Source organism: Battus philenor, unplaced genomic scaffold (genome assembly GCF_028537555.1).
Source record: "Battus philenor isolate CCGP_79_NKW_IND1 unplaced genomic scaffold, ilBatPhil1.0.hap1 SCAF_11, whole genome shotgun sequence".
Lineage (NCBI taxonomy): Eukaryota > Metazoa > Arthropoda > Insecta > Lepidoptera > Papilionidae > Battus > Battus philenor.
In genome coordinates, this window is record NW_027181673.1 from 1,934,309 (window position 1) to 1,960,092 (window position 25,784).

Sequence of the window (25,784 nt, forward strand, 5' to 3'; positions counted from 1 at the left end):
GACAGTTTGCTTTTAAAATGCCTTTTGAATTTTATAAATGATAATCCAATAATGTTTTGTTTATTATAAATAAGAGACTTTTTGCAGAAGAAACTTTGGTACAGCCATTTTGTAAGTTGCACATTTTATTTTTTTATCGACTTTTTTGTGACCCGTGCGTGCGTCAACGCCCACATAGCCACGATTCAGTGGCGTCCAAACGCGATTCAGTAACACAATAATATCTGCGATCGCTACAGTTGCAAGGTGAACCAATTGCAGCAAAATTATAAGACACTTTGTCTTTGGTGCTTTTACGTAAGCAGTCGAGTGAACAGTGGAATTGGTGCCGTTGTTTGAAGTACCAATAACAATGGTAAAAAAACTTGCTCGATTCTCCCACGCCACCATTCCTCCGTTCTCTCGCCGTCGCGATGCAGAAGCGTATTGAAAATGCGACGAACACGCGTTAATAGGGACATCATTGCAAAAGACGCCTTGTTCGTGGGACTATAATATTAAAATATATCCTTAGAGTATATATACACAGATATTCCTTTTTATTAAACATGCTATCTACTCGTATATTAATCTATGTGAAGGTCTATGTCCAGCGGTGGACGTATTTATGATGAAATTATTACATGTTCAAAATTTTATTTAAACTATTTATTACTCTCTTAAGTCATACCTATATATACAAATAATTTTTAACTGTTTAAAAATAATTTATTTTGGAAAAAAAAAATTTCATACAGTTCTATGCGATGATATTTAAACTTTTTTTCACATTGGTTACGATTTTAATAAAGCAGAAATTTTTTTTACACTAAATTCGATTGTTTTTTTTTTAAATTTATGTTTCACTTGTTAATGTGTACATACTATGTGTTAATTTTAAGATTAAAATATAGCAAATTTTTAAGATTGTTTTTGAATCATTTATAAATTATTTTTTTTATATTTAACATTTAAATGTCCAGTAGATACTTTCTACCATACATCACACGTAAATTTTTTGAAAATTAAACGTGTCGAAACGGAAGTGAAATATAGAATAGTGTCGACACGTAAACTTTGGGTAGTGGACAACTGCACCGTCGTGCAGGAGCCCCGGGTCTTTTAATCGGGCGGCCGTCGACCCGGTCTCTAAAGAAGGCGCGTCCATCGCGGCACCACAATACCCAATCAATTGTTGCTTATTTACGCCCGCCGACGCGCTGACGAACGTTTCGCGGGTGATTTTTCTTTCTGCCCAACATTCATTTGTTCCGACGTATGTTACATACGGACGGACGCACATCGGATATTTTCGGAAGGCTTAACACGAACGTATCTTGATACAATAAAACATTTTGGTGTTATATTTTATGTATGTGTGTGTTTATATATATTTGTATGATGAATGATGTTTTATATTACAAAATAATAAATGGTGATGGTTTTAAATCTACAACGGGTGAATGTATAGCTAATTTGTCGTCAAGTAATCTGTGGTACATAAATATACTAATTATATTGTTTACCATTTAACCCTGCAGAGTTTGTACTGCTGAAAATTATTGTGATCATTTCTTTATTATTATTTATATTAGTGTGATCTCTTTATATAGATTGATTGGAAATAAATATAAACAACTTAATCTTTACAATAATACTAATTACCTTTATTAATTTATATCTGCAACGCCTAAATAGTTAAGGTAGAGAAGATATAGAGAAAGCCTTCGGCGTCTAGTTTTCCGCTAAAAATAAATTATGTTAGAAGTGTTAAATAAATAAATAATATTAAAACTTTAAAACCTTGTTTGACCTCTTTTAAACTTTTGCACCTATAACTAACTATTCTGTATGCATGCCCCAAAGTAAAAAAAGATTCCTGAAGTATATATATATATATATATATATATATATATATATATATATATTTATATTTACTTTATATATATACATATATATTAATGATGACAGACTTTAAAAAAGGAAAATTAATTGAAACAAATAATGTACCTCTAACACATTCTTTAAATTCAGTTTGTTCTTCTAATCGACAATGCTAATTACATATGATGATTAACCACAAAGGAGTAAAAACCGAATTTTCAATTTGCAACACGCAGATGATCATAGTGTAAAACGTTGTTTTGCAAGAAGTAGGATCTGTCTTTTAGGTACGTAGATAAAGTTGAAAATAAAACATAGTGAAGCAGAGAATTTCAAGAGTTACGTCGAAAGCGTATAATAATTAATTTGAATTTTCAACTAAACACTGTAAACCTATCCCCCGATTTACACGGTACTTGTTTCACACGTTTTCGCTTTTACACGGTTTTCCAAATAAGTTTTTTTTTTGTTTTAATAACCGATTTTATTACCATCTCTCATAATGTAAACATTTCTGCTTTAAACATCGAATCGGCACAAATAACTTCGAGTGATTAAAGTTAATTCGAACCTTCGATTCCAAAAAAAGAATGAGAGTTATTTCTCCCAGTGATAAACGATAGTAACACACCTTTGGTTTTATTTTTTGTTCTTCTGTTTAATGTATTGTAATTAAATTTAAAAAAAAACGTGTTTCTGTAATATATTAAATATTTTAACTTGTCAATGCATTTTATTTTTATTTCTGTGTACCAAAAATTATGCATTTTTTGCTGCAAAGTTTTTCAATTTACACGGTTTTAGATTTGAAAATTTAAAATTTTCGATTTACACGTTTTTCTCTGGAACGTATCTACCGTGTAAATCGGGGGATAGGTGTATTACAAATGTTAACTACTTTGAAGTCATCTGTGTATGCTTTTTAAATATACTTTTTTATAATATCTCTCCATTAACATGCAATAAATTAAAAAAATATATATGAGCGTCTGGAAGTGTTAGTTGGCAAGTCGATCGTGCAACCGATGACCGAGGGGCCGAAAGGTTTTTGAGTGGCAGCCACAAACCGGATGTCGCTTGATGCGGATATCGCGAGACCGGTCATCGTGGCGATGTTTTCTTTATTCCACAGCCATTAGTGTATATGCCTGTGTTTTTACAAATACATTTAACATTTCCGTTTTTTTTTTTAATTCTTAGGTTCTAAAAACATTTTTGTCTTGTTCGATTTCCACGATGTCTTATCAATGTGCAGTTTTTAATATTACGATTCGTGCTACCACTTCTTAATCCCTACTCCAAATTGCTATCCTCAGATTATACGCCAGTATGTGAGTGGAGGTCGCCATGTTCGCCTTATCGATGAATATCTTTTCTTTTGAGGCCCATGGAGCAGGGGGTGTTCTTTCAAAAGCAGAAAGTATAAAAGGTTTATTTAACTTAAACTAGTAAAGAATATTACTTCAGTAGAAGCATTTTAATTAATATAATAATTAGACTGAATCAAGTCAAATCTATGAAGGCTATTTGTGAAAACGGTTATCAAAAAAAAATCCGTCTGAATCTGTTGTATACTCTTCGTATCGGCACGAGTCCAGGACCAAAATATTCACGTAAGTTCAGTTGGATTTTAACATTCAACATGTGATCCAATCTTCAATATATCGAAGACGTACTACCTTCTGGAAGGGCGCTTGAAGCTGAGAAAGACACAAATATATATACATATGTATAAATACATATATATATATATTTATATATATATATATATATATATATAAATATATATATGTACATATATATACTATACGTAGTAGTATAACTACGTAGGTATATACTTCAAGTAAACAATAATGTGTTATTCTGAAAACAGAGAAACATCACATACAGTTATTATTTAAATGGTCGATTCCTATAAAAAAATTATTCTGTAATATTTTATATTATCACCTTAACATCTCAAATACCAACTGCTTTGCCGACCAGCGTTCGTAATAGACGCCATCATACCACCATTGTTAACAGCGCCATCTATAAAGTGTCAAGGTTAAACAGCCGCTGCTTTACCGACATTAAGCGCAGCACAATACAAAATAGAATTATTAAAGAAACTAGTTTCTTTACATCTGTAAATAAATAATATGGAAATTAATAAATGAAAGTACTTACCACTAGACGAACAATGCTCTACGTAAATCCTGGGATTGATAAAACAATCCCCCTCATACCCACTAGAGCGTGAGATCTGCTAGTTACTAATTAGTCTAACTCGTTCCAAAGCAAACGATCCACCGGCAGTGGCATACTAGCGCAGGCACCGTCCGTACACGTTAGGTGCGTCCCAACACCGCTCGTTCAAAGTTTACTCAAGTACAGCGCACGTCAATTAAAACCAGGAAATTGAGTTATGCGGAGTTCGGAATTGCGGGGCTTCCCCTTATTCGGCATCCGTTGAAAAGATAATGGGCGGCGCTACGGGCGCCTCTACGAATTGTTCTGCGCTCTACGAAATGACAGTTTCGGCATTAAATTTATTTATAAATAGCGATAAGAGAAACGTTCTCCATTTACATTTCGAATCTCTTACTACAAAGGCGATGGATTAAAGCCGAAGTTGGTAATGCTTGCGGTTGTCGTTACTTTTGACAGAGATTTGATTATTAATTTTATTTAGAAACATTTTATTATTAACATTATTTTGAACTTTGAATGATTTACATCGTCATTTGCATACGTCAAAAGATGTAAATCAATTAGAGAAAAGAATTAAACTGTCTCTCTTTTAACAGTGTTCTTCTACTAGAATATTACCAGTATTAGCCAATGGGTAGAGGATTAACATTTGAGATCGTAGTTCGCGGGTTCAATTCTCGGGGTACAATCTAATGCAATTAACACTTTATGCATTGATCATATATAGGATTGTCATTGCTCACAAACAAGTTTCCAGAGGATGGACAGCAGCATCCTTTGCGTACCATGATAACATATTGCCATCGCCAATCCTTCTGCCAGGAATGTAAATCTGATATATCACCCTTTAGATATCTTTAGGGTGGGGCCTAGGCCTTGTAATGGGCGTCTGTTAGGTGAAACAAACACGACCGTTAAAATATGTTGCAATATTAACCCCTATCTCAAAAGAGACTCATACATTGCAAAATATAAATAGGTGTCCTTTTATATATAATTGATATTTCTTTAATGAATTAATCATATTATTATACATTTATAGTCATTTATAGTGATACACTCTGAGATTAAAAAGTAAGGTAGAACTGTCTTTTAAAACTCCTGGGCATTAATAACGCAGATAAACTTTATTGTTTGTCAACATTTGAAATATTATTTGATTCAGCCCACCATTTTTAAGGATAATTTGTCTCAAACATGTCAAGTTTCGATTGGTGCCAAAATCGCAACAGATTTTTTTTTAAAGAAAAATTGTCAAAAATTCAAAGTATTTGATCCTGATTTGGCTCTGTGCTACTTCTGGCTATTCAGCAAACTTAAAAAGCTAATTCGGAAACGCCGTTTTGAATCGAAGAAGGTCTTGAAGGCTTTACAGAAAAAGGCGTTAGCAAAGGTGCGTTGTCATCGGACGGGGATAACTTTCAAGGAAATGAAAATGTTTGAAATAATTTCCATTTTATAAATAAATTCACCTGACTTTTTGATAACAAAATTATATATATCACGTGAAATATGCTAGAGCTCAATTTAATAGAGACCGGAATTAAATTAGATAGTATTATTTATCTTAAAGTTATGAAAGTTTAAAATAAGCACTGATCTAAAAATAACGCACAACTAAGTCCAAGTATTGTTAGTACAGCGGTTATAACAATTCGTTCTGAAGCTTTAAATTTATATAGAAACTCCTCATAATAACTTCAAATGAAATAATATTAAATGTTTGAATTTGAATGCTCATGTCTAAAGTTATTGGAGCGTGGAAAACCGTGGGAGCGTGTCGAAATATTTTCTCCGGTTTTCGCCACTTTACTGGACCGCGCTGGGATGTGGGATAATCTGTAACAATTTCATTACGGCTGCGAATGCTTTGTTCTCAGCATTTGAAATGTAACGTTTCAGACGTCTAACATTTAACTAACATTTTCCTTTGTCTCACCAGAGTTCGCGTGATATAAATGTTGCCATTTCTTACCGTAACTAATAACTGAAAATCACTATTATCGTTATGATAATAAATTTATTATTTTGTAGCTAGATGCAACTGAAGAAAATTATAAATAAAACTAATTCAATTTCTTATTTCAATTTTTTACCTTTTGCGGTGTACGAATCAAATAAAAAAGAAAATGTTCGTTGATTTTATTTTTGATGCTTCACTCGGTTTGTTGTGGAGTCTTCTTGAATCTTGTTTAGTACACTTAGATTTAACTAGAACAAATTGAGCTAACATAAGAATTTCTAAACACTCTTATTGTATACGATGTGAATGAAGTGAATAACAATTTTAATCAATTACTTTTAGATAGAAAAACGTTAAAGAGGAGAGTCTATAGCATTCACAGTCGATTATTGTTTGGTTAATTTTATACAAAAACTAATGATAACTATATATTAAAATCAATCATTGTTTATTATATATCTCTACAGGTTTTGTACTATCAGAAGTAATTGACCTTTCGTATTTTAATAAAAAAAATTGTAACATATTTCAAAGTATATACAGGTTGATTATAAATGAGTGTGAAAACTTTGAATAGGTGAAAATAAAGCTCGTTCTAGCAGACTGTAATATTTATTGTAATAATGTATATTACGTATAATGAAAATGCGTTACCTACATTTCCAATTCTAATAGATTCCACCGAATATGAGGGTTGAAATAATGCTTTATCACCAAACATACGTTAGTGAGGTCCATTAGGGCGCCTCCCTATGCTTTTGGCGTAAAAGAAAAAAAAAACTATTAATTCTTAATACATTGTATAATATGTTATACAAACCCTGACGTCCCGTACCCGCATTCGGAGCCGATGAACAGGGGACGGGGTGATTGAATAACAAACGTTAAATGATGCAGAAAACATCAATCCATTTGCTTTTTAATTCTATTTTTATTTATTTAAACTTAATACATAAATCTAACAGGAGGAGATGGTGATTCATTTCATACCAATCAACCTTGAATGGAGTAAAGAGTGATGTGGATAGTCACCACATTTATCATCATTTCAACCGCAGGAATCCCAATGCTGAACAAAGGTCTATAGATTTCCAAATGGTTAAATTTAAATATCGAATTAATATATGTGGTCGTTTAAGAAAGACCTCAAAGAAGGCTCAAGGTCACCAATGAGAAGCTCATCTGAAATGGCAGTGGGCATGATACGTCGCTCGTGCAACTGATGGCCGTTGGAACTGAAAGGTTCTCATAGTTCATCAGCTGGTAGACGCGCGTGGGTAGACCCTCCATTAGACGGACTGACGATATAATAGAGATCGCGGAAAGTTGCTGAATGCGGGCTAGTGGACCAGTTATCGTGGCGATGTTTGAAGAAAGCCTATGCCCTAGATTGGTCGTCTTTCAGCTACAAAGAAGAAGCAAAGATATCCATTAATATGGAACTATTTTTGAGGTTACGTAGTCAAGACTGGAACGCTGTTAGACTAATATAAAAGGTTTAATGGATCAGGCGTTACCTTGCGGAAGTCCATCCTGAGAAAGAAAAGGACCAATATTTAGCTACTTCCGCACATGCAGTGGTTGTCTTGCAACAAAATGCACCGCTCGCCAGCCCGCTGATAAATACGTATGCGGCAAACAATGCGAATTACACAACTGCCACCGTTAAACCACTAAACACGCGCTGCTATGACTCTGTGTTTGGCACTAATCGGTGTAACATAATTCCTGAAGATGCCCCGTGGAGGGGTGAAACATTTATCAACGGGCTGGCAGGCGGTGCACTTTGTTGCACGACTACCACTGCATGTGCGGAAATGGCTTAATATTGGTTCTTTTTCTTACTTAATATAAAAGGACTGGGATTTTTTTGGTGACACCAGTTACGCCCTCTATATCTCACGCGACTGTCACAGTCTATAGAAACCATCTTAATAATTCACTGTACACATAACGGATTTTAATTGAGTATTTTTAAGTACAGCCTTGAAAAAGATTGCGTGCCGGAGAAAATATTTGCAAATTAAGAGATGTTTTGATGTTTAAAGTCGTAAGCCAGATGTTTCCTCTTACGTGCGATAATTTTATTCTTTTAATTTTTTTATATAGTCTGATCTTTCTTTCTGCAATGTTGTATACAGTAAATTTTTAATGTTGTATCGCCTGTAAAGGAACACGTCACATAACTGAATAACTATTCATACGGCAACATCAAATAAATATAATTTTAGCTTATGTGTACTGCTGGTGTAAATACTTAAATAAATAAACAATCACAGACATGTATGTATATATATGTGTGTGTGAGAGAGAATGAGCGAGTATGTCGCTACGCTTTCACTTCGAATGCCTTCGATAGATGGCGTTGGTAGTCGATTGCCTCGCGCTATCGTTAGTCGGGTAGTCAAACCGCTCGGTGCTTTCGCACTGAAATTGTCCGAAATGTTCTCAATGTGAGCGAGATATTTATTTATTTTACCGCAAAACATCGCCGTAAAGACGATACGGTCCTTGAAGATATTGGGTAGTGAAGTTAAGAAAAATAGTAACACATTGTTCAGAACGAATCGTTAGTTAGGAAGAGTACCAATGCTACAGGCTAGATCAAAAGATAGGGAGAGGATAGACAAAAGAATGTCGTGACTGACGTCATTGAAAACTGTGACTCTAGTATCCTCTATTTCCAATCTAATATCGTCGAACACTTTAAGAAGCGCGAGGTATTAATATACCCATGGCAAAAGCCAGACTGCAAATGACTCAGCAAATTCTGACATACGTATTCCCAATCCATATTCCAAGATGAATGTATACAAGTCGTATGTTTTTTTCAAGTTTCGAAATTATTATTAAGAAACTTAGACGGCTGTAAAAATATTCAGTTATAATATTCTATTCCATTCCTTGTTCCAGGGTAAAGCGAAAAGAGATCAATCATTGGAGGAACTCCGGGAGCACATCCACAGGTACTATATACCTTTGGGACGTCGCTTCATGGTGTTGTTTCCGGAGGGCGGCTTCTTGCACAAGAGGAGGGAGATAAGTCAGAGGTAAGTTGACCATTGTCGCAGTATCGACAAACTGAAGCGTTCTCCTTGAAGGACCTAACAAAACTATTCAAAGTTGTTATAGGCTCTTAGATTTAATCGTGTTTGGGACCCTTGAAGCTTTAAGTTGAAGGATGTGTATAAGCAAGTGTCAACAATACAACTTTAGCGATAGAATAAATAAATAGGCATTTACCAACACAACAATAATAACACTTTCAATAAGAACTTGTTAAAAAATTTTGGTGCAAAAACACAAAGCGGTGTGACAACTAGAATAACGATAGCGCGAGGCAATAGACTAATAGCGCCATCTATCGAAATAATTAGAAATTACTGCGTTGGGCCACGCTCTCTCTCTCTCTCTCACACACAAACATATATATACAAGTAAGTCACCGTTTATTTATTCAGATCAGCACTACAGATAAGTTAAAAGTACATCCAATAAAAGTTGCTGTATAGGTAATGGGTCTGTTGAGTGTTCTTTAATTTTGGAGACACAATATTAAAAATTTGCTAGTATAAGAAAGTTCCTTTTTGATTCTAGTTTTTATCAAATTAAGATCTTATTACGTACGCAATGTATAAATGATCCATGGTGAATAATTATATGAATAAATGAAGTCTATCGAAGTATCTAGAAATAAATATTTTTAAATTAAACGTCACATTTTGTAACAAATGAAATACAACGAAAATTAATAGAAACATAAAATATATGTGGGAGGCTGGGAGTACTTGAAAATAAATTCCATCGAATTTACGGCTGTATTCATTCATCATTTATGACGCCATTAGGTTTCGACATTTGTACATCGATGTGGGAGGTCGATGCCGCGCCTGCTCGGAAATTCACCTGTATTACTCACGAATAAAATAATTTCTGACAAATTGTTAAAATTAATGACGCGTTATTTATTAACAGAGATTTTTAAATTGAGAATATTTTAAGTACGTATATGCAGAAAGACGAGTAAAAACATTTGGAATATGATATATGATATATACATATACATATATATATAATGTCAATACTTTTAAATATACGTGATGAGATTTAGTTGCCCTATCACCCGATTTAATGTTTATTTATGGGAAATCTTGTGATTTTTTTAATAATAATTACAAAAAATAATAGATAAGCTGAAAATTATTATTTAGTATATAACCATAGTGTATCCACGTTAAATCTAACTTATATATATGTATGTATATACACACACCCAAACCCACACACACACACACACACACACACACGCATATATATATATATATATATATATATATATATATATATATTACCTGTACCCGTATTACTCACGAATAAAATAATTTGTGACATTTTCACTTGCTATGATTTACAATTCTTCTATTTTTCATCTTTCTTGCTTTACATTTTCATATATCTTTCCTACATCACATTTTATTCATCACCATAATTCGTAAGGTATCATAGCTTTTTTTTAAAAAAAAAACAATACCTTGTATAACAGCCTCAGTTACAGTTTAACTAGTGCCCTTTCTTTTACTTCTTATTCGTAAACACCTTATTTAATATATTAACATCCAAGGTAAGTTTTTCTCCTTGATTGTGGGGTTTTTAGAAACTATCTTAATAATTCACCGTATCTATAACAGATTCTTAATTTTAATTATTTTTAACACATAGCCTTCAAAATCATGCGCCGCAATAAACGTTTTAAATCAAAAGCTCTTTTGGTGTTTAAATTCCCAAAGCAGATGTTTCATCTTATGCGCATTAAATTTCTCTTCAATTTTTATATAATATTAAACAATTTATTTTCATTTGATGTGATCTGATCTGATCTTTCTGCAAAGTAATAAAGGAACATATAACAGACAGAATCATTGTTTACGAAAATTTTAATTGTAATTTTAATTTATATGTATGTACTGCTGGTGTATAAATAAATAAAATACACAACGCTGAGCTGTTACTAGTTCAAAGAATAAAATAATCTCCGAAACGGTTTTGTAATTATCACACGGTATGGTCGAAAGATATTGAACGCTGATAGTGAACTTCAATATTTAACGGAATCAGGCGTTACCTTGCGGAAGTCCTTCCTAAGTAAGAAAAGAACCAATATTTAGCCACTTCCGCACATGCAGTGGTAGTCGTGCAACAAAGTGCACCGACCGCCAGCCCGCTGATAAATGCGTATGCGAAGTGGCAGTCACTCTGTGTTTGACAATAATCGGTGTTACATTGCTCCTGATGATGCCCCGTTGAGGGTTGAAACACGTGTTGAGTGATTTAACGGTGGTAGTTGTGTAATTCGCTTTGTTTGCCGCATGCGCATTTATCAGCGGGCTGGCGGGCGGTGCACTTTATTGCACGACTACTGCTGCATAGAGGAAGTAGCTATATATTGGTCCTTTTCTTAACTTGCGTAGAATGTACCGCACATTAATTTACATAAAATTAGGTATATATTCATATCTTTCATAGATATAACCAATCTTGTAAAGTTCTACATAGGCGGGTAATGCTGCATCCGAAACAAGAAGCTTTTGCCATAAGAATTAATACGTTACCTTAATTATATCTCAAAATTATATCAAAAGTACATTTATGTTACTAAAGGTGAACTATATATGTATATATATGAGTCGATACGTAGCGCGAGAGCCTCCATTTGCAGCGCGTTACGGAATTGAATATGCAAATTTTGTCGTGAGGCGTTTAACGGTGTATTGAATTACTTCGCCGAGAGTGGGTTACGATTTTCTACGGCATACAATCGGTAATGCAGTTACGTCATTGCTTCGGAGGAGATGGAGATGATAGGCGCCGTCGCGATTCCATGTCCTCGGGATGACGTCATCGTATCCAGGATCCATTAATTTAAAAAAAAAATACACAACCAATGACTACGTAACTTAATGAACTCCAACTAAAATTATCGCATTAAATTGACAATGGCTTAGTTCAGTTAGTGAACAGTCTGGCTCACCGTAGTGCATCTGGTGGTCGACTTCCACCGTGAGATAGAATTGGGTAAAAGTATATAGAATTACGAACATCGTCTCCCTAGTGGACTACAAAGATAGTCGCCTTGTGTTCCTAAGTTTTAGCAAGGCAATTATTCAGAGTGCAATACATTGAAATTCTAAACACTATACACCGATACCTCACTTTGCGTCGTGGTTACGTTCCAAAAAAACACGACGCAAAGTGAAACGCCAAAAAGTGAATTAAGATTTTCTATAGCGAACCATTTAAAGATTGAAGGTAGGTTTCAGGGTTACGTTAATACAACTTTTTAAATAGAAAATGAACAAAGGAATCATTTAAAAAAGAAAAATAATATAACTCTGCCAATAAATAAATTGGAAAAATATATACCTTTTTTTTGTAACTAGAAACAACACGTTAGAATATATATACATTTATTATTCTTTTAAAAAAAAGCACAACACACTACATTACAACACACTACGTAATTGAAACTGAACTCTAAAATTAGCAAAACAAAGTTAAAAAGGGAATCCCCGAGTATAGATGGCATGGCGCTATTAGTAACAAAAGTGTTGCCATCTTTTGGAAAAAAAAGAAAATTAAAAAAAAATTAAAGACTCGAACCCAAAACAACGCCACCTCGAAAATCTAACGACGCACAGTGAAAATCAGTACTTATTAAGCAGCGACGCAACTTTCAAAAAAACGCAAAACGGAACGACGCCAAGCGAGATATTGGTGTATATCAAATATTCTGTTATAAGAACTACACATTTGTGAGATAGGAGTGCAGTCCAATGTTTGTCTAATTATGGCGCCCACGCGGGATCGCTTTCATGTGGTGTTTAATTTTGAGAATGTAATTATTTTCAAATTTAATTCAAATAGATTTAAAACATAAGCACATTCAACGAAAACCAGATGACCACGTGGTAAAAACTGCCTTAAGCCTCCCAGAATTCCCAAGAGGGAGAGGGCGTCCAAAAGGTACGTGGCGGTCTAATATCAGAAAGGAACTGGAAACCCTTCAACTTGATGCAGGGACAACCCAGGATAGAGTGGCCTGGCGCAAATTGATAAGGAGTCCCGACCCCAAATAAAGGGAAAAGGGAAGGAAGAAGAAGAGAGAGATTTTAAACATATGCGTCGCGTTATGGTACATAGGAATGGCGGAATTTTGTAGCAACTAGTAACACACGCGGGGTCGATAAGTAACGAGCAAAGTCGTTTAGTACAAACTGGAGTCGCCTGGGACAAGTTTCAAAGGCGCCGAACCGAATTTATGTGTTGGTTATCTCACAAGAACATATGTACATACAAAGCCATTACTTAGACAACTGGTTGCGCGGGGAATATTGTCTTAAGAAATATATTCCTGCATACAGATACTTTAGTTTTAAATATTATTAAGTTTAAAACTAATTCAATGTAACCACAGGTGTAAATCAAAAGAAGAAAGCTATAAGAATCCTAATTCGATAGAATTTAGAAACAGATTGAAGTCTCAAATAAGACCTGAAAATTAAACTTGCGAGGACTCTAAACAGGACTTTGGTGTCCTGATCTGTGACAAACCTATTTCGATTTCATTAATACCTTCAACAAATTAGGTATAACGATTTATGTCAATAAATAAATTAAAAGAAATTATGTTAGTAGATTTTTGGACATAAACAATATTAAACTTAAAAAATTGTTAAAATAAAATTTAAAACTTATTTACACAATAAATTTTTATATTTATTACTAAATAGCCTAATATAAAATCTAATATTTTAACATAAATATATATTATCTTTATATTAAAAGGTAAATAAATTATGTAAAGATAATTAAAAATTAATCAACTTTATATTCTTTCTTCTACTAATTTTATGGTTAAATACAAAAAGAGTTTTTAATATAATAAAATCCTCATCATATAAATTATAAACATGTGTAAATCAATTGAACAAAAATTAGTAACATCATTATAGTACCCGGCGATGAATATTGCACATCGACCTTTGGAAAGAGACAATCGGATAATTTCGGCTTCGTAGAGCGTTATCTCTGTCGCACGAAATACAACGACTGACAAAACATCACATAGGTAGTGTGGGACAGAGATAGTGCTCTACTAAGCCAAAATTAGCCGATTGTCTTTTTCCAAAGGTCGATGTACAATTTTTGTCATCGAGTACTCTACACGGGATTGTATTAAATACCGTGTACAGTTGCGTCATATGATGCGCCATGGATCTTGTCCACTTAGACAAGTTTGTCACATAAATATACCGTCTTGTCATAAATATACAAATAAAAAAAAGGTAAAAAGACCTCCTTTCATTGTACATAACATTTATTACACTTACAGCGTGTTAGTTTAATATAATAATATAAAACCTTCAAATACATTAAACGCAGAGGCCAGATATCAATAGCAGCACGCACTCTAGAACTAGAACTAACTCGAAATTAAGGCGTTAGAGCAAGCCTTACTCTAAACATAAATCATAAAACAATGATATAAGATCAGGACTAAATAACTGTCAGTCTTCAGCTCTGTTGAAGTCCAGAATGTTTTTTCCTCTTACTGCTTTGATCACCTTTTTTATACGAACACGAAATAGACGGAAGATCTTTTACTGTTACAAACAGAGGAAATTTAATTTTACCTATCAATATAAGACTTGATACCAAGCGTAAGGCGAATGTTAAAAATTAACTTTCGAATCTTAGCTTCTTAATGTAGTGTAATCAAAGTGATTTGCTTCTATATTTATCCCACTAATTTTTTAATTCCATGAAGTATTTTACAATATATTGGCGAATATATTGTAAAATAATAAAACACAATGAAGAGAAATAATAAAACACAATGAAAAGCAAAAATAGAATGACAGATTCCAAATTCAAAAATGTTATATTGTTTATTTTTAATTATAACAGTATTTATGACCAGACTAAGTGTATATATTACTGTATTAACACTGTAATACAATAATTTGATACGTGTATTTACATTTACGCAAATAATACGTTGTTATAAAAATTATATTGTTTACACAGGTTTTAATTGTACCTCTGTTGTTTTAGGTTCGCCGAAAAAAATAATTTGCCAAAATTAGAATACGTGTCGCTGCCGAGGGCCGGTGCTATGAAGGTTATAATGGAGGAAGTTGGACCGCGCAGAGACGAAGGTGCAAGCACTTCTAAGGAGAATTCAAAAAAAGGTTACATACAATGTGTGAACATTATACAATATACTATATTAAGATACGACATTTATATGTTAATTTATATTCTCTTTATTGTACCTCATCGTCACTGCGAAACATATGCCTCCCTCAATTATATCTATGGGGGTATATACTAGGGATGAGCAACCCGCGGCCCTCGAGGCAAAGTAATTTTTTTTTTAAATGCTAGAATCAAGGCTTTAAAGATAATAAAAGTGTCTAAATAGTTGTAAATCGGTTGATTACGAACATAAATTACGTTTAGAACATGGTTTGAACCTTGAATATATACATTTTTTTTCATGGCCCACTGTCTTTGAAACTGCGGCCCTCCGACCAAAAAAGGTTGCTCACCCCTGGTATATATCATAATCGCCACGCTTGGCAGGTTGGTTGACGATCGCAGTGTGGTATTATGGTACGCAGAGAATACTGGTGCCCAACACCGAAACTTGTAATCAATAGCAATTTAATGTAATCGTGATAAATTAAAGAACTGTGATATATGTATAAGATGAAAATACAAATATAATCTGTGATATTATAAATAGTAATTAGACCTAACTGCAGTGATTGATATATAATAGATTTAGGCGTTACTTTGTGGAAGTCCATCCTAAGTTAGAAAAGGACTAATATATAGCTACTTCCGCTTAGCATGACTACTGCTACATAGCGGAAGAAGCTATATATTAGTCCTTTTCTTGCTGCAGTGATTGAGGATGGATGAAAGGTTTAAAGAGCGGGACAGAAAAATACATTCAATTATGGAACGAGAGAGACAGAAAGCTAGATATTGATTGAATGGCAGAAGAGAATGAGAATAATAAAAGGAAGTAAAAATTTAATATAGTAAATAAAATCCCTGTTCCTACATAAATAGGGATGGAACCAGAGGTCCTCAAAAATATAAAAAAATACTATATAATTAATGCACAAAGTGAGAATCGAACTCGCGACCTGCGATCACAAGTATCAGTCCTCTATCGCTGGGTAACCACTACTAAATCGGTTATTGTAATAACATTTAGCCAAATATAATAACATACCTATTTATACAGGTTGTTAGGTTATTGATGTAAAAGCTTTAAAGGGGTCAATGTACAGCCCATATGTCATCAAAATTTTGGCGGCTTTCACACCTATTTACAAACATCCTTTATAAAGTGATCACTGTGAAATATAAAAATATTTTTTTCGTAAGAAAAGGACTATTATATAGCTACTACTGCATAGCGGAAGTAGTAATATACTTGTCCCTTTCTTACTTAGGATGGACTTCGGCAAAGTAACGCTTGAATCTATTAGATGTTTTTTCCTCTGTTACAACGCAATAATTTCTGGCTGAACGAAGTAAATGACAGATATATATAAAATCATTTTAATATGTAGTTATCAGAGTTTTGAAAATGCTTTTTTACTATGTTATCATTATGTCACATACTGTATGATATATCATATATAAGGCCATATCTGAAAAAACGTATGTATATATAAATGTGTATTGTAAAATTCTAGTAAAACATGTGTTGTTGTGGAGTTTCTTCCTGCTTCTTCTCCACAACTATAACACTTTGCGAAGCAGAATTGTTTCAATATCGAAACAGATAAAAAATTAAAAAAAAATGACGTTCAATGAGAGTTATGTTAAAAATTCCAATGTTGAATAAGTTAATTTTATCTTTACCTCTGTTTTTATTTTATTATTTATTATTAGTCAGCGTTATATAGCTTTTACAACAATAATCAATCTATCCTATATAAAGGCATCTATCAAATAAGTTTTACTTAAAACATGAAAATATTTAATGTCGTAATAAACTCTGTATATTTTTAGTCTGTTACAGAAACGCCTTAAAAGAGTCTTTGTAATTTTTTTCATTATCTGTTTCAGATAATAATTATAATCAAAACAGCACCAACAAAATGGTGGTGGACACCAAATCGGGGGACAGCATAGAATGGATTCTAGACGTGACCATCGCATATCCCGATCGGATTCCTTTACACCTGCAAGACATTGTATGCGGCATTAGACCGCCTTGTTCCACGCATTTGCATTACAGATTGTACCCCAGTAATGAGGTGAGTTATTCCAGATAAACATCATCTATTTACTTCTATCATTTATCTATTATTAAATAAACAAGACACTTATTATTTTACGAAAATATTCAGAATAATTATCTGAATGTAATTAGTTTTAAATAACTTATAAGATACTCAATAAACACTGTAACATGCAAAAAAATGTTGGAAATTATACATGTAATTTTTACAATCAAAGGCATGGAGTATAATGTCTGAATAATATAGATCCTGTATATAAAACACAATGCGAAACACAACTACCACCGTTAATCTACTCTACATGTGTTTCACCCCTCCACGGGGCATCCTCAGGAGATGTTTGGCAATGGTCGATCTAACACGCATTCCCTTTCTTAGTTAGGATGGACTTCCGCGAGGTAACGCCTGTATCTACTAAATATTACTCTGGGGTAGTTTTTCCTAACGTGGGGCTCACGTCCCACTAGAGGATTGTTAACGAGGGCAATTCTAAAGTTGACTCGAGATATCTTTAATCATTTCACTTAAATATATAAAATATTTATGTTACATAGAGGGGCGTAATACGTTTAGATAGACTAAGACGAGGCATAACATATAAAAGGTTAATAAATACTGCTCTAGGCTTTATAAAATAACAATTTTTTGAAATTTTATAATATACTACATTGAAATGTATTTATATTGTTATGTAATAAAATTAAAAATAAATCAATGAGACAGTTATAATTAAGATTCCTTTAAGAGATCTAATCACAGATGAGGAGATTCGTAAACGAACGAAAGGGATAGATATAGAAAAGAAATTGAGAAGTATAAGTGGCAGTAGGCATACCGGATGGTGAGCATAACAGATGATGGTTGCGGTCTTAAGCTTCTGGAACCTCCACCTGGTCCTCTGTCCTCGGAAGAAGCTGGATGCAGAGAGCTTAGGTCCTGTTGGAAATAAATTGGTGTGGTCTATTTCAAATGTTATTTTATTGTTTGCAGGTACCATCTGACACAGAAGGAATGACTCAATGGCTTTATGACAGGTTTATAGAGAAGGACAAACTGCTAGAAGAGTTTTACCGCACCGGTCAGTTTCCGTCGGGGAATTCTGAAATAGTCCGACAAGTTAGACAGGATAATCTACGCTATCTAATACTGCATTTATTCTTTATAGCTTCAACATATTTACAGTACAGGATACTCTGCGAGATATCTAACCACTTGTGGTAATTAGGATGTTTAGTGAATAAATGTGAACGATCTTTTTAATTCAAATTTTGCTGTCCTCTATGAGTTTTTAATTGAAATTTCTTATAGATTTAAAAGTAAAGTAAATTTAGTTTTTCTATTCGTTATCCGACCTTAAAATTTCATGTTGTAAATATTCATACAAATGTATGAAATTAAAATAGTTTTTTTATTACACTCATACTTTGAGTGTGCAACGGTTTTTTATTTACATGTAAAGATATTTAAAAAGAGAATAATGGTATAAATTTTCTTGGAATTTGAAGCCAAATATAATTTGATATAGCAGCTAAAATTGAAGGAAACTGATCGTTTACAACTGCCTCTGCCATTGAAGATTAATGTAACGGATTTTGTGAATTTTGTTCGCTTTCTAGCATTGAATTTTAAGTTTTTGACGTATAAAACATTTTGATACATTAGTTAGTTGTATTCCGGTAGTAAAATCGGTGGTTTATTCCTTTTTTTTTTAATTTGTTAGTTTAACGTTCCAAATTTAAAGTGTGTGTGTTTTTTTTTTTTAGTCGATAATGCCAGGAAGCGATAGTTATATTAAGAAGGTGCACCTAAGTACATTTGTTTTATGTTTCATTTAAGTATAATTCCCTCGCATTTTATATTAAGATATGGTTTGTGTGCGACATATCGAAGGCATAAGGATGCAGTTCATTGATTTTAACCGCATCCAAAGCACTATCTTATAGTGAGAATATATTTACAAAGTGTGCTGTGACGTGTAAGTCAATATATAAGTAAATTTCTTAGCATAGGTCTTGCGCTTTGAGCAGTACCAAAATCGGATTCACTTGTATGACAATAAATACATCAATTTCCTCTCTCACTGATCGCTTTCATTATGTTACAAGGAGGAGACATAAAAATGTAACCTTCTACTGGTTTTATTTAAAAAAAAACGTTACGAATAGAGAACTACCTGATTATAATCGGTAGGAAAGCTCTCTAGAATAACGTTTCACTATTTAAGCAGCTTTCTCCTGCTCGAAGTTTGAATTTAGAAAAATAAAAACGAATTTAATACAATGGAGTTCGCGATATGCCGTCGGAATTTAAATTTTCGAAGCTACGAACGAAATTGGCATTTATTATTAAAATGCAATGTGAAATTCTAAATGAACTTTTAAGGCAATGATACATTTACTGGATATTCTTTATTTAAAAAAAATTCTAGTGTCTTGTTTATAGAAATCAGGAATTTGCATAGTTTTTTTAATGTAAAATTTTAAATCACACAAAGTTTTAGGCAGTTTATTAAATCGTCTCTGAGCTTTGGCTACCTTCTATATTAGCGTAAGTTAATGTAATAAGAAATGACACTTAAGGTAGGGTCCTTTTTACGTGAGTTGAGTGCTTTCTCATTGTTAAGTGGAGATTGACATGGAGTCTAAAAAAATCGTATAAAATTGGACAATAAGCTATAGATTGTTTATTATGGCAAGTCATTTACATTTATGAAGCTGGTAAAGTAATAATCATCCAAAATCCTAATTAATTTCTTAAAAATATGTATGTTTTCTTCGTGTTATTGTAAGTGAAAATATGAATTTATCGTGAAATTATATATAGTAGATAAACTGTATTTTGAACACGCTATGTACAATGCTCTTCACTTGACTATACAGTATGTTATTAATACCCACTTCTGTAATCTTAATAGGAGATTTCACTAAACACACGCTATACCTTAAGTGCCTGGGTTATAGGAAAGTTTTTTTTTTTAATTTATAATCACTATAGAACAATTAATACATGATTAATATTTTTTGCAATATTAAATCAGTAAATGCATGTAAATAATTCGCATTAAACAGTACTTAATATTTACAAAGTTTTCTCTGTTGTTTTCCGCAATAAAACACATTTTTATATATAATTGAAAAATATTGACATAACTATCTGCAAAAACTTAGATTTAAAATTGCATGTAAAGGTTTTAAACACGTATTTGCATTAGTTTAACCCTTCCCTTACCGCAGTCCGTTAAGAAGTGACGTCACTTCCAAAGAATTGTTTTCGACTAAGGGCGCGTTCAATAACAAAATTGATTGCACCTTAGGGTAATCAAAACTCATGCGCTGGTAACGAAAGGGTTAATATGTCGAATGAAATTGCATACGTCTCTTTTATACTAAGATTTCTCGATCATTATTCATGAAACATATAACAAATCTTATGAAATGTTGTGTTGAATATTATATCATATCCAAACATGTTCCTTATTATATCCAAGCGTGCCTTTTGCTTAATAATTAACGTGGATATCCAACTATGCCTGTCAAATGTTATCAGTGAAAGCGAAATTATATTTAAGTACAACAAATTCTAGAATGCTTAGATTTAAATTGTCAAATTCTCTTTGATTTTATCTTATAGATAAATCAAAAATTATTATTATGTAATTTGGAATAAATTAGTAAATTTTCCATCTAAAGTAGGCTCTGATATATGAATACGCATTTAGCTAGTGGATTTAATCTACCACCCGTGCACCTTTGCTTCTCAAAATGGCTAAAAATCATTTTTTTCAGGTTAAATATGGTATAGTACAGGGGTGAGCAACCTTTTTTGGTCGGAGGGCCGCAGTTTCAAAAACAGTGGGCCATGAAAAAAAAAGCATATATTCAAGGTTCAAACCATGTTCTAAACGTTATTTATTTTCGTAATCAACCGATTTACAACTAATTAGACACTTTTATCTTTATCTTTAAAGCCTTGATTCTAGCATTTTTTTTTTAAATACAAAAAAAAATAAAATTTACTTGCCTCGGAGGCCGCATGCGGCCCGCGGGCCGCGGTTTGCTCATCCCTGGTATAGTATTTTAAAGATTTTATTTGTTAAAAGGTGGGCATATATCGTGTCAAAAAGAGATAAAAAGGAATTTAAAGTTTTATCACTTCTATAGATATGTATTAAAAGTTTTTTTTCGTATTATCGCATGTTGGAAACATTCACTTACCAATATTAATACAGCCTTTCTGCTCCCTGACTAAAGAGCATCATAATGTAAATTTGACATTTAAATCTAAGTTAACACAAAATAACAGCCGTCCTCGATTTTTTAAAATATTCTTACATATGATCATATTATAATTATATTTTAACAAATAAATCACTTTTGTTTACGAAGGCACATTTCGTATCACGATATAATAATACACATGATAATATTTAATACTAAATAATTTTAGCTAGTTTCATTTTTAAATAACTTACTAACTTACTTTCCGTTTGCCGGACGCAAATGCCAGTTAAGTTGAACATTTTTTATTAAGATATATTCTAATTGTTCAAGATCGTCACTTAGCCGATGCTCACTTAATATTACTAAACAATAAGTTTAATTTAAAAAGTTATTATTTAAAGTGCGTATTTCATTTGTGTATGTTGTGAAGACAAGATGGCCGCTGGAGCCTTTAGATTCTGGCTAGCGCACCTGGGAGACTGGGAACGCACTTCCTACAGCTAAAATGATTTATTTATTTTATTTATTTAATATTCTCTTTTGTACACGATAAGATACATAATATACAGATACAATAATATACAGAAAAGTACAATCGGCGGTCTTATCACACAAGGCAATCTCTTACAGACAACCATAGTAAGGAAAAGATAATAGTACTTATAAACGGTAGTTCACGTGTACCAAAAAAAAAATACATATTCACAAACAAATGAACATAAATATACATAAACATACATAGACATACATACTTAAACATACATACATACTAATGATGTGTTGTGAAAGATTTTTCGCATGCGCCCGGCTAACGGAAATGTACCTTGTACATAATTTCTAGTATTACATATATCTAACAGTATATATTGCATTTATGTCTGTCTGAACCACAGGTTTCCAAACTTTAAATCATTTGCTAGAAATAAATCAATTAAAATAATTTATTGTCTATTTATGACATAATAATAAATTGAATAAAATGTTTTAAACCTCTGAAGTATTTAGTAAAACCCCCGTCTAAGAGGCGGTACCGTAATAGTTGGGAACCTATGGTCGCTATCAAACTAAGTATTTAATGGCGATGCAATTTTAAAAAACATCTTCTTACCTCATAATTTGTCCGCTGTAGTGTACTGAAAGAGCGAGGATTTTATTTTCAGCCTGTAAACAAATCAGTACATCAGGTGCATTAAGAACTTTTAAACCATCTACGATTCCGACTATCACACCGAACTAGTTACGTAATTAAAATATATAAAAATTATTTTGAAACTCCACAATAAATACACACAATTGAAATGTATAAAAATAGTTTATTTTATCATGGGTTGTGATTTATGTATTTCGTTATAAATGTGTACACCAAGTGTTTATTTTAATGATCGAAATTTTTAAAATTGATTTATTTCGGTGTAATGGGAGGTCCGGTTTCGCTAAAGCGGATTAATGGTAGTGGTTTTATAATAATTCGAATTTAACGATGGGATTATTTTCAGTGTAAACATTAACTTTACAATATTGTATTTCTTTTCTCTTTTCATTTTTTTGTCTCCGGGTGAATCGAGTTGTTTTGCGATTATTTAGTTCTTAATGAAATGACTATCTTTAAGTTCAATGTTGTTATTATTATTTTTTTCTTTTCCTTTTTGTTTTTAGTTACGTTTGTATTTTTTTTAGATACTAATTTAGTGATAGATTATGTGATGAAAGTGAATTAATTTTTTTTTTAATTTTTAATTTCTCGTAATTACATTTGATTTTTGTTGTAGCTATTAATCTTGCGTTCTTGTGATACGGGAATAAAGGCGAATTTTAACTCTTATGCAAACGTCAAAAGGTATTAATCTGTCTAACCACTTCATTGTCGATGTATTGTTTTCGCCTAAATCATAACGACTAACATTTTAGTCGATGTATTTCGACGCTTATATTATGCGACGATCTCGACTTAAGTGACACTACAATTGCTACAGATAACAAATGTATATGTAGAGATTTTATTTTTACTTTCATATATTCAATGTCAATAATGCTAGCAACATTTTTTATCTGCTATACGATTATGAAATTAAAAAAAAATTGTGTTATGTAGGTTTTTCGATAACCTGACATTAAATAGACACACATTTAGAACTCAGACAGGAGACCGAATAGACATATCTTCTATTACGTATTGATTTATTTAAAATTTATGAATATCAATACTTAATTAAATAAAGGTTATTTTTTACAGTAAAACACTATTTTTTATTTCGTCTCGTTTTCGAATCGCTGAAGTTAGTGAGAGTGTAGGGCTGCCACCTTAACCACCGGCGGCTTTGTAAAAAAAAAACCTAAATTTAAATTTCAATTCGGACAAGTCTAATAGATTAATGATGTGTTATTTGTCTCCGAAATGCCATTTTGAAAGTTTCGTTGGACTAAATGTGTGTCAAAATGTATTTAAATATTATACCCGAACACGATTTATTCTTGCTTGTCAAATAAAAATATTAGTGTCATTCGTATGTATATATATGAACTGATCATTCTATGGCACTCATACGAAACTTGTACTTTTATCGTGGGAATATATAATATTGTGGTCGTAAAAATGTAGTTTTTACATGCATAGGGCATTTTCAAATATGTATGAGTATCATAGGGTTACGTAAGTGAAATCGCTCCTTGTAAATAATGGTAAGGACGTCGCTCCCGAGATATTGAATAAAGCAAGTTTGTGGCACCAAAAGATGTTTCATTTATTTATACCTAATCCTTTGTTGTATAAGATATGAGTGAACAAAGTCTGAGTGATAATTGTACAGACAGATGTGGTTATTTTAAGTATGAATAGTCAATACGTAGATTAATAAATTAAATAAAAAAATTATTGCTATATACTGCTGTTTTCTTATCTAAGGAATCAGGCCATGTAAAAAAACAGATGTATGTATATATACATATATATAGGGACTCCGGCTCGAATTCGAGTACCGGTCTGGCGTAAAAATCAGGGAGGAGTCAATAGCCTCCCTGATAAGCGAAAAAGAGACCAAAAATTCATTTATCACCCTCTGTAAAAAAATTATAAATAATGCTATAGAAAGAAATAAAAAGTAAATATTGCAAATAAATAGATAATTAAGACAAAATAAAAGCAAAATAATATATAATACTGAGATATGAAATAATTATAGAATCAAAGTAATAAAAATGTGAAATAAAATAATGTAATTAAAGAAAATGTAAAAAGAAATGAGGAATGAATGAAAGGTGATACAAAGCAAAAGGGAAAGACAGTAGAATTGTGGAATGAAAGAAAAGACCCAAAGACAATGTGAAGTATGAAAGAAGAGAAAGAAAATAATTAAAAAATTCTGTGAAAAATTAAATAAATTTGCCCAAAAAGTCCCTGTCCCACAAAAAATAGGGGGTACGAGAGGCCCCCAATAGCGGCGGCCATATATATATATATATATATTTATATATGGCCCCATATATATATAGATATATATATATATATATATATATATATATATATATATATACATCCACTCCTACTGCCAGACCAGCAATTTTCGGAGCTGCGTGGCTGATCTTGGTTTACCTGCGGGTTGCCTCATTGCTGATACGATCTCACAGCAAAACTACATAGCCCTCTCCATTACTCTCTTGGTGACTTTGTACATTCTCATGAGATCCGTTGTAAGTGACCACGTCTGGGATATATGTCATCACCGATAATTCACATTGGTCAACGACCTTCGTCTTTAAAAATTGAGGTATTTTGGACGATAACAGGTTTCAGAGCTTCCTGAACGATGCCCATCCGAGTTTGATTCGGCGAGTGGTTTCTTTATTAATTTTTTTTAATATTATTCTCGTGGTCACGTTGTGCAAGCAGCAATAGAAACTGTAAAATTACTATTAAAAAAAACTACTAAGTACATGCAACTAACTGTCTCAACAAACTTTGTGCTGCCAGAAATAGTATGAATGATGTATATAGAAAAATTAAATTAATGTAACATATTTCAGAGTGTTCATTTTGCACAGAATAATTGAAAATAGTTGTAGAAGCTTTCAAACTTTTTGCTGACTAATTAGCAATGCCTACACCTGTTTAAAAATGTACACCCACAGCCTTAAGAAAATTGAAGGCATATTTTTCGATTTTAATTCGGTTTTTACTAACATGTTATACATGTTTACATATTTATTCACATAAAATTTCAAAAG

At 32.5% G+C, this 25,784-nt stretch overlaps 1 protein-coding gene across 1 annotated transcript in view; it reads left to right on the top strand.

Moving 5' to 3' along the window:
* Positions 1-18,610, top strand: part of LOC137931318 (acyl-CoA:lysophosphatidylglycerol acyltransferase 1-like) — a 430,599-nt gene extending 411,989 nt beyond the window's left edge. The window contains exons 3-6 of the mRNA XM_068774783.1: positions 8,933-9,069; positions 15,131-15,267; positions 17,168-17,358; positions 18,334-18,610. Coding sequence (XP_068630884.1) covers positions 8,933-9,069; positions 15,131-15,267; positions 17,168-17,358; positions 18,334-18,564 — 696 coding nt within the window. The 3' untranslated portion in view covers positions 18,565-18,610. The remainder of the gene's footprint in view (positions 1-8,932; positions 9,070-15,130; positions 15,268-17,167; positions 17,359-18,333) is intronic.
* The last annotated feature ends 7,174 nt before the right edge of the window (positions 18,611-25,784 follow it).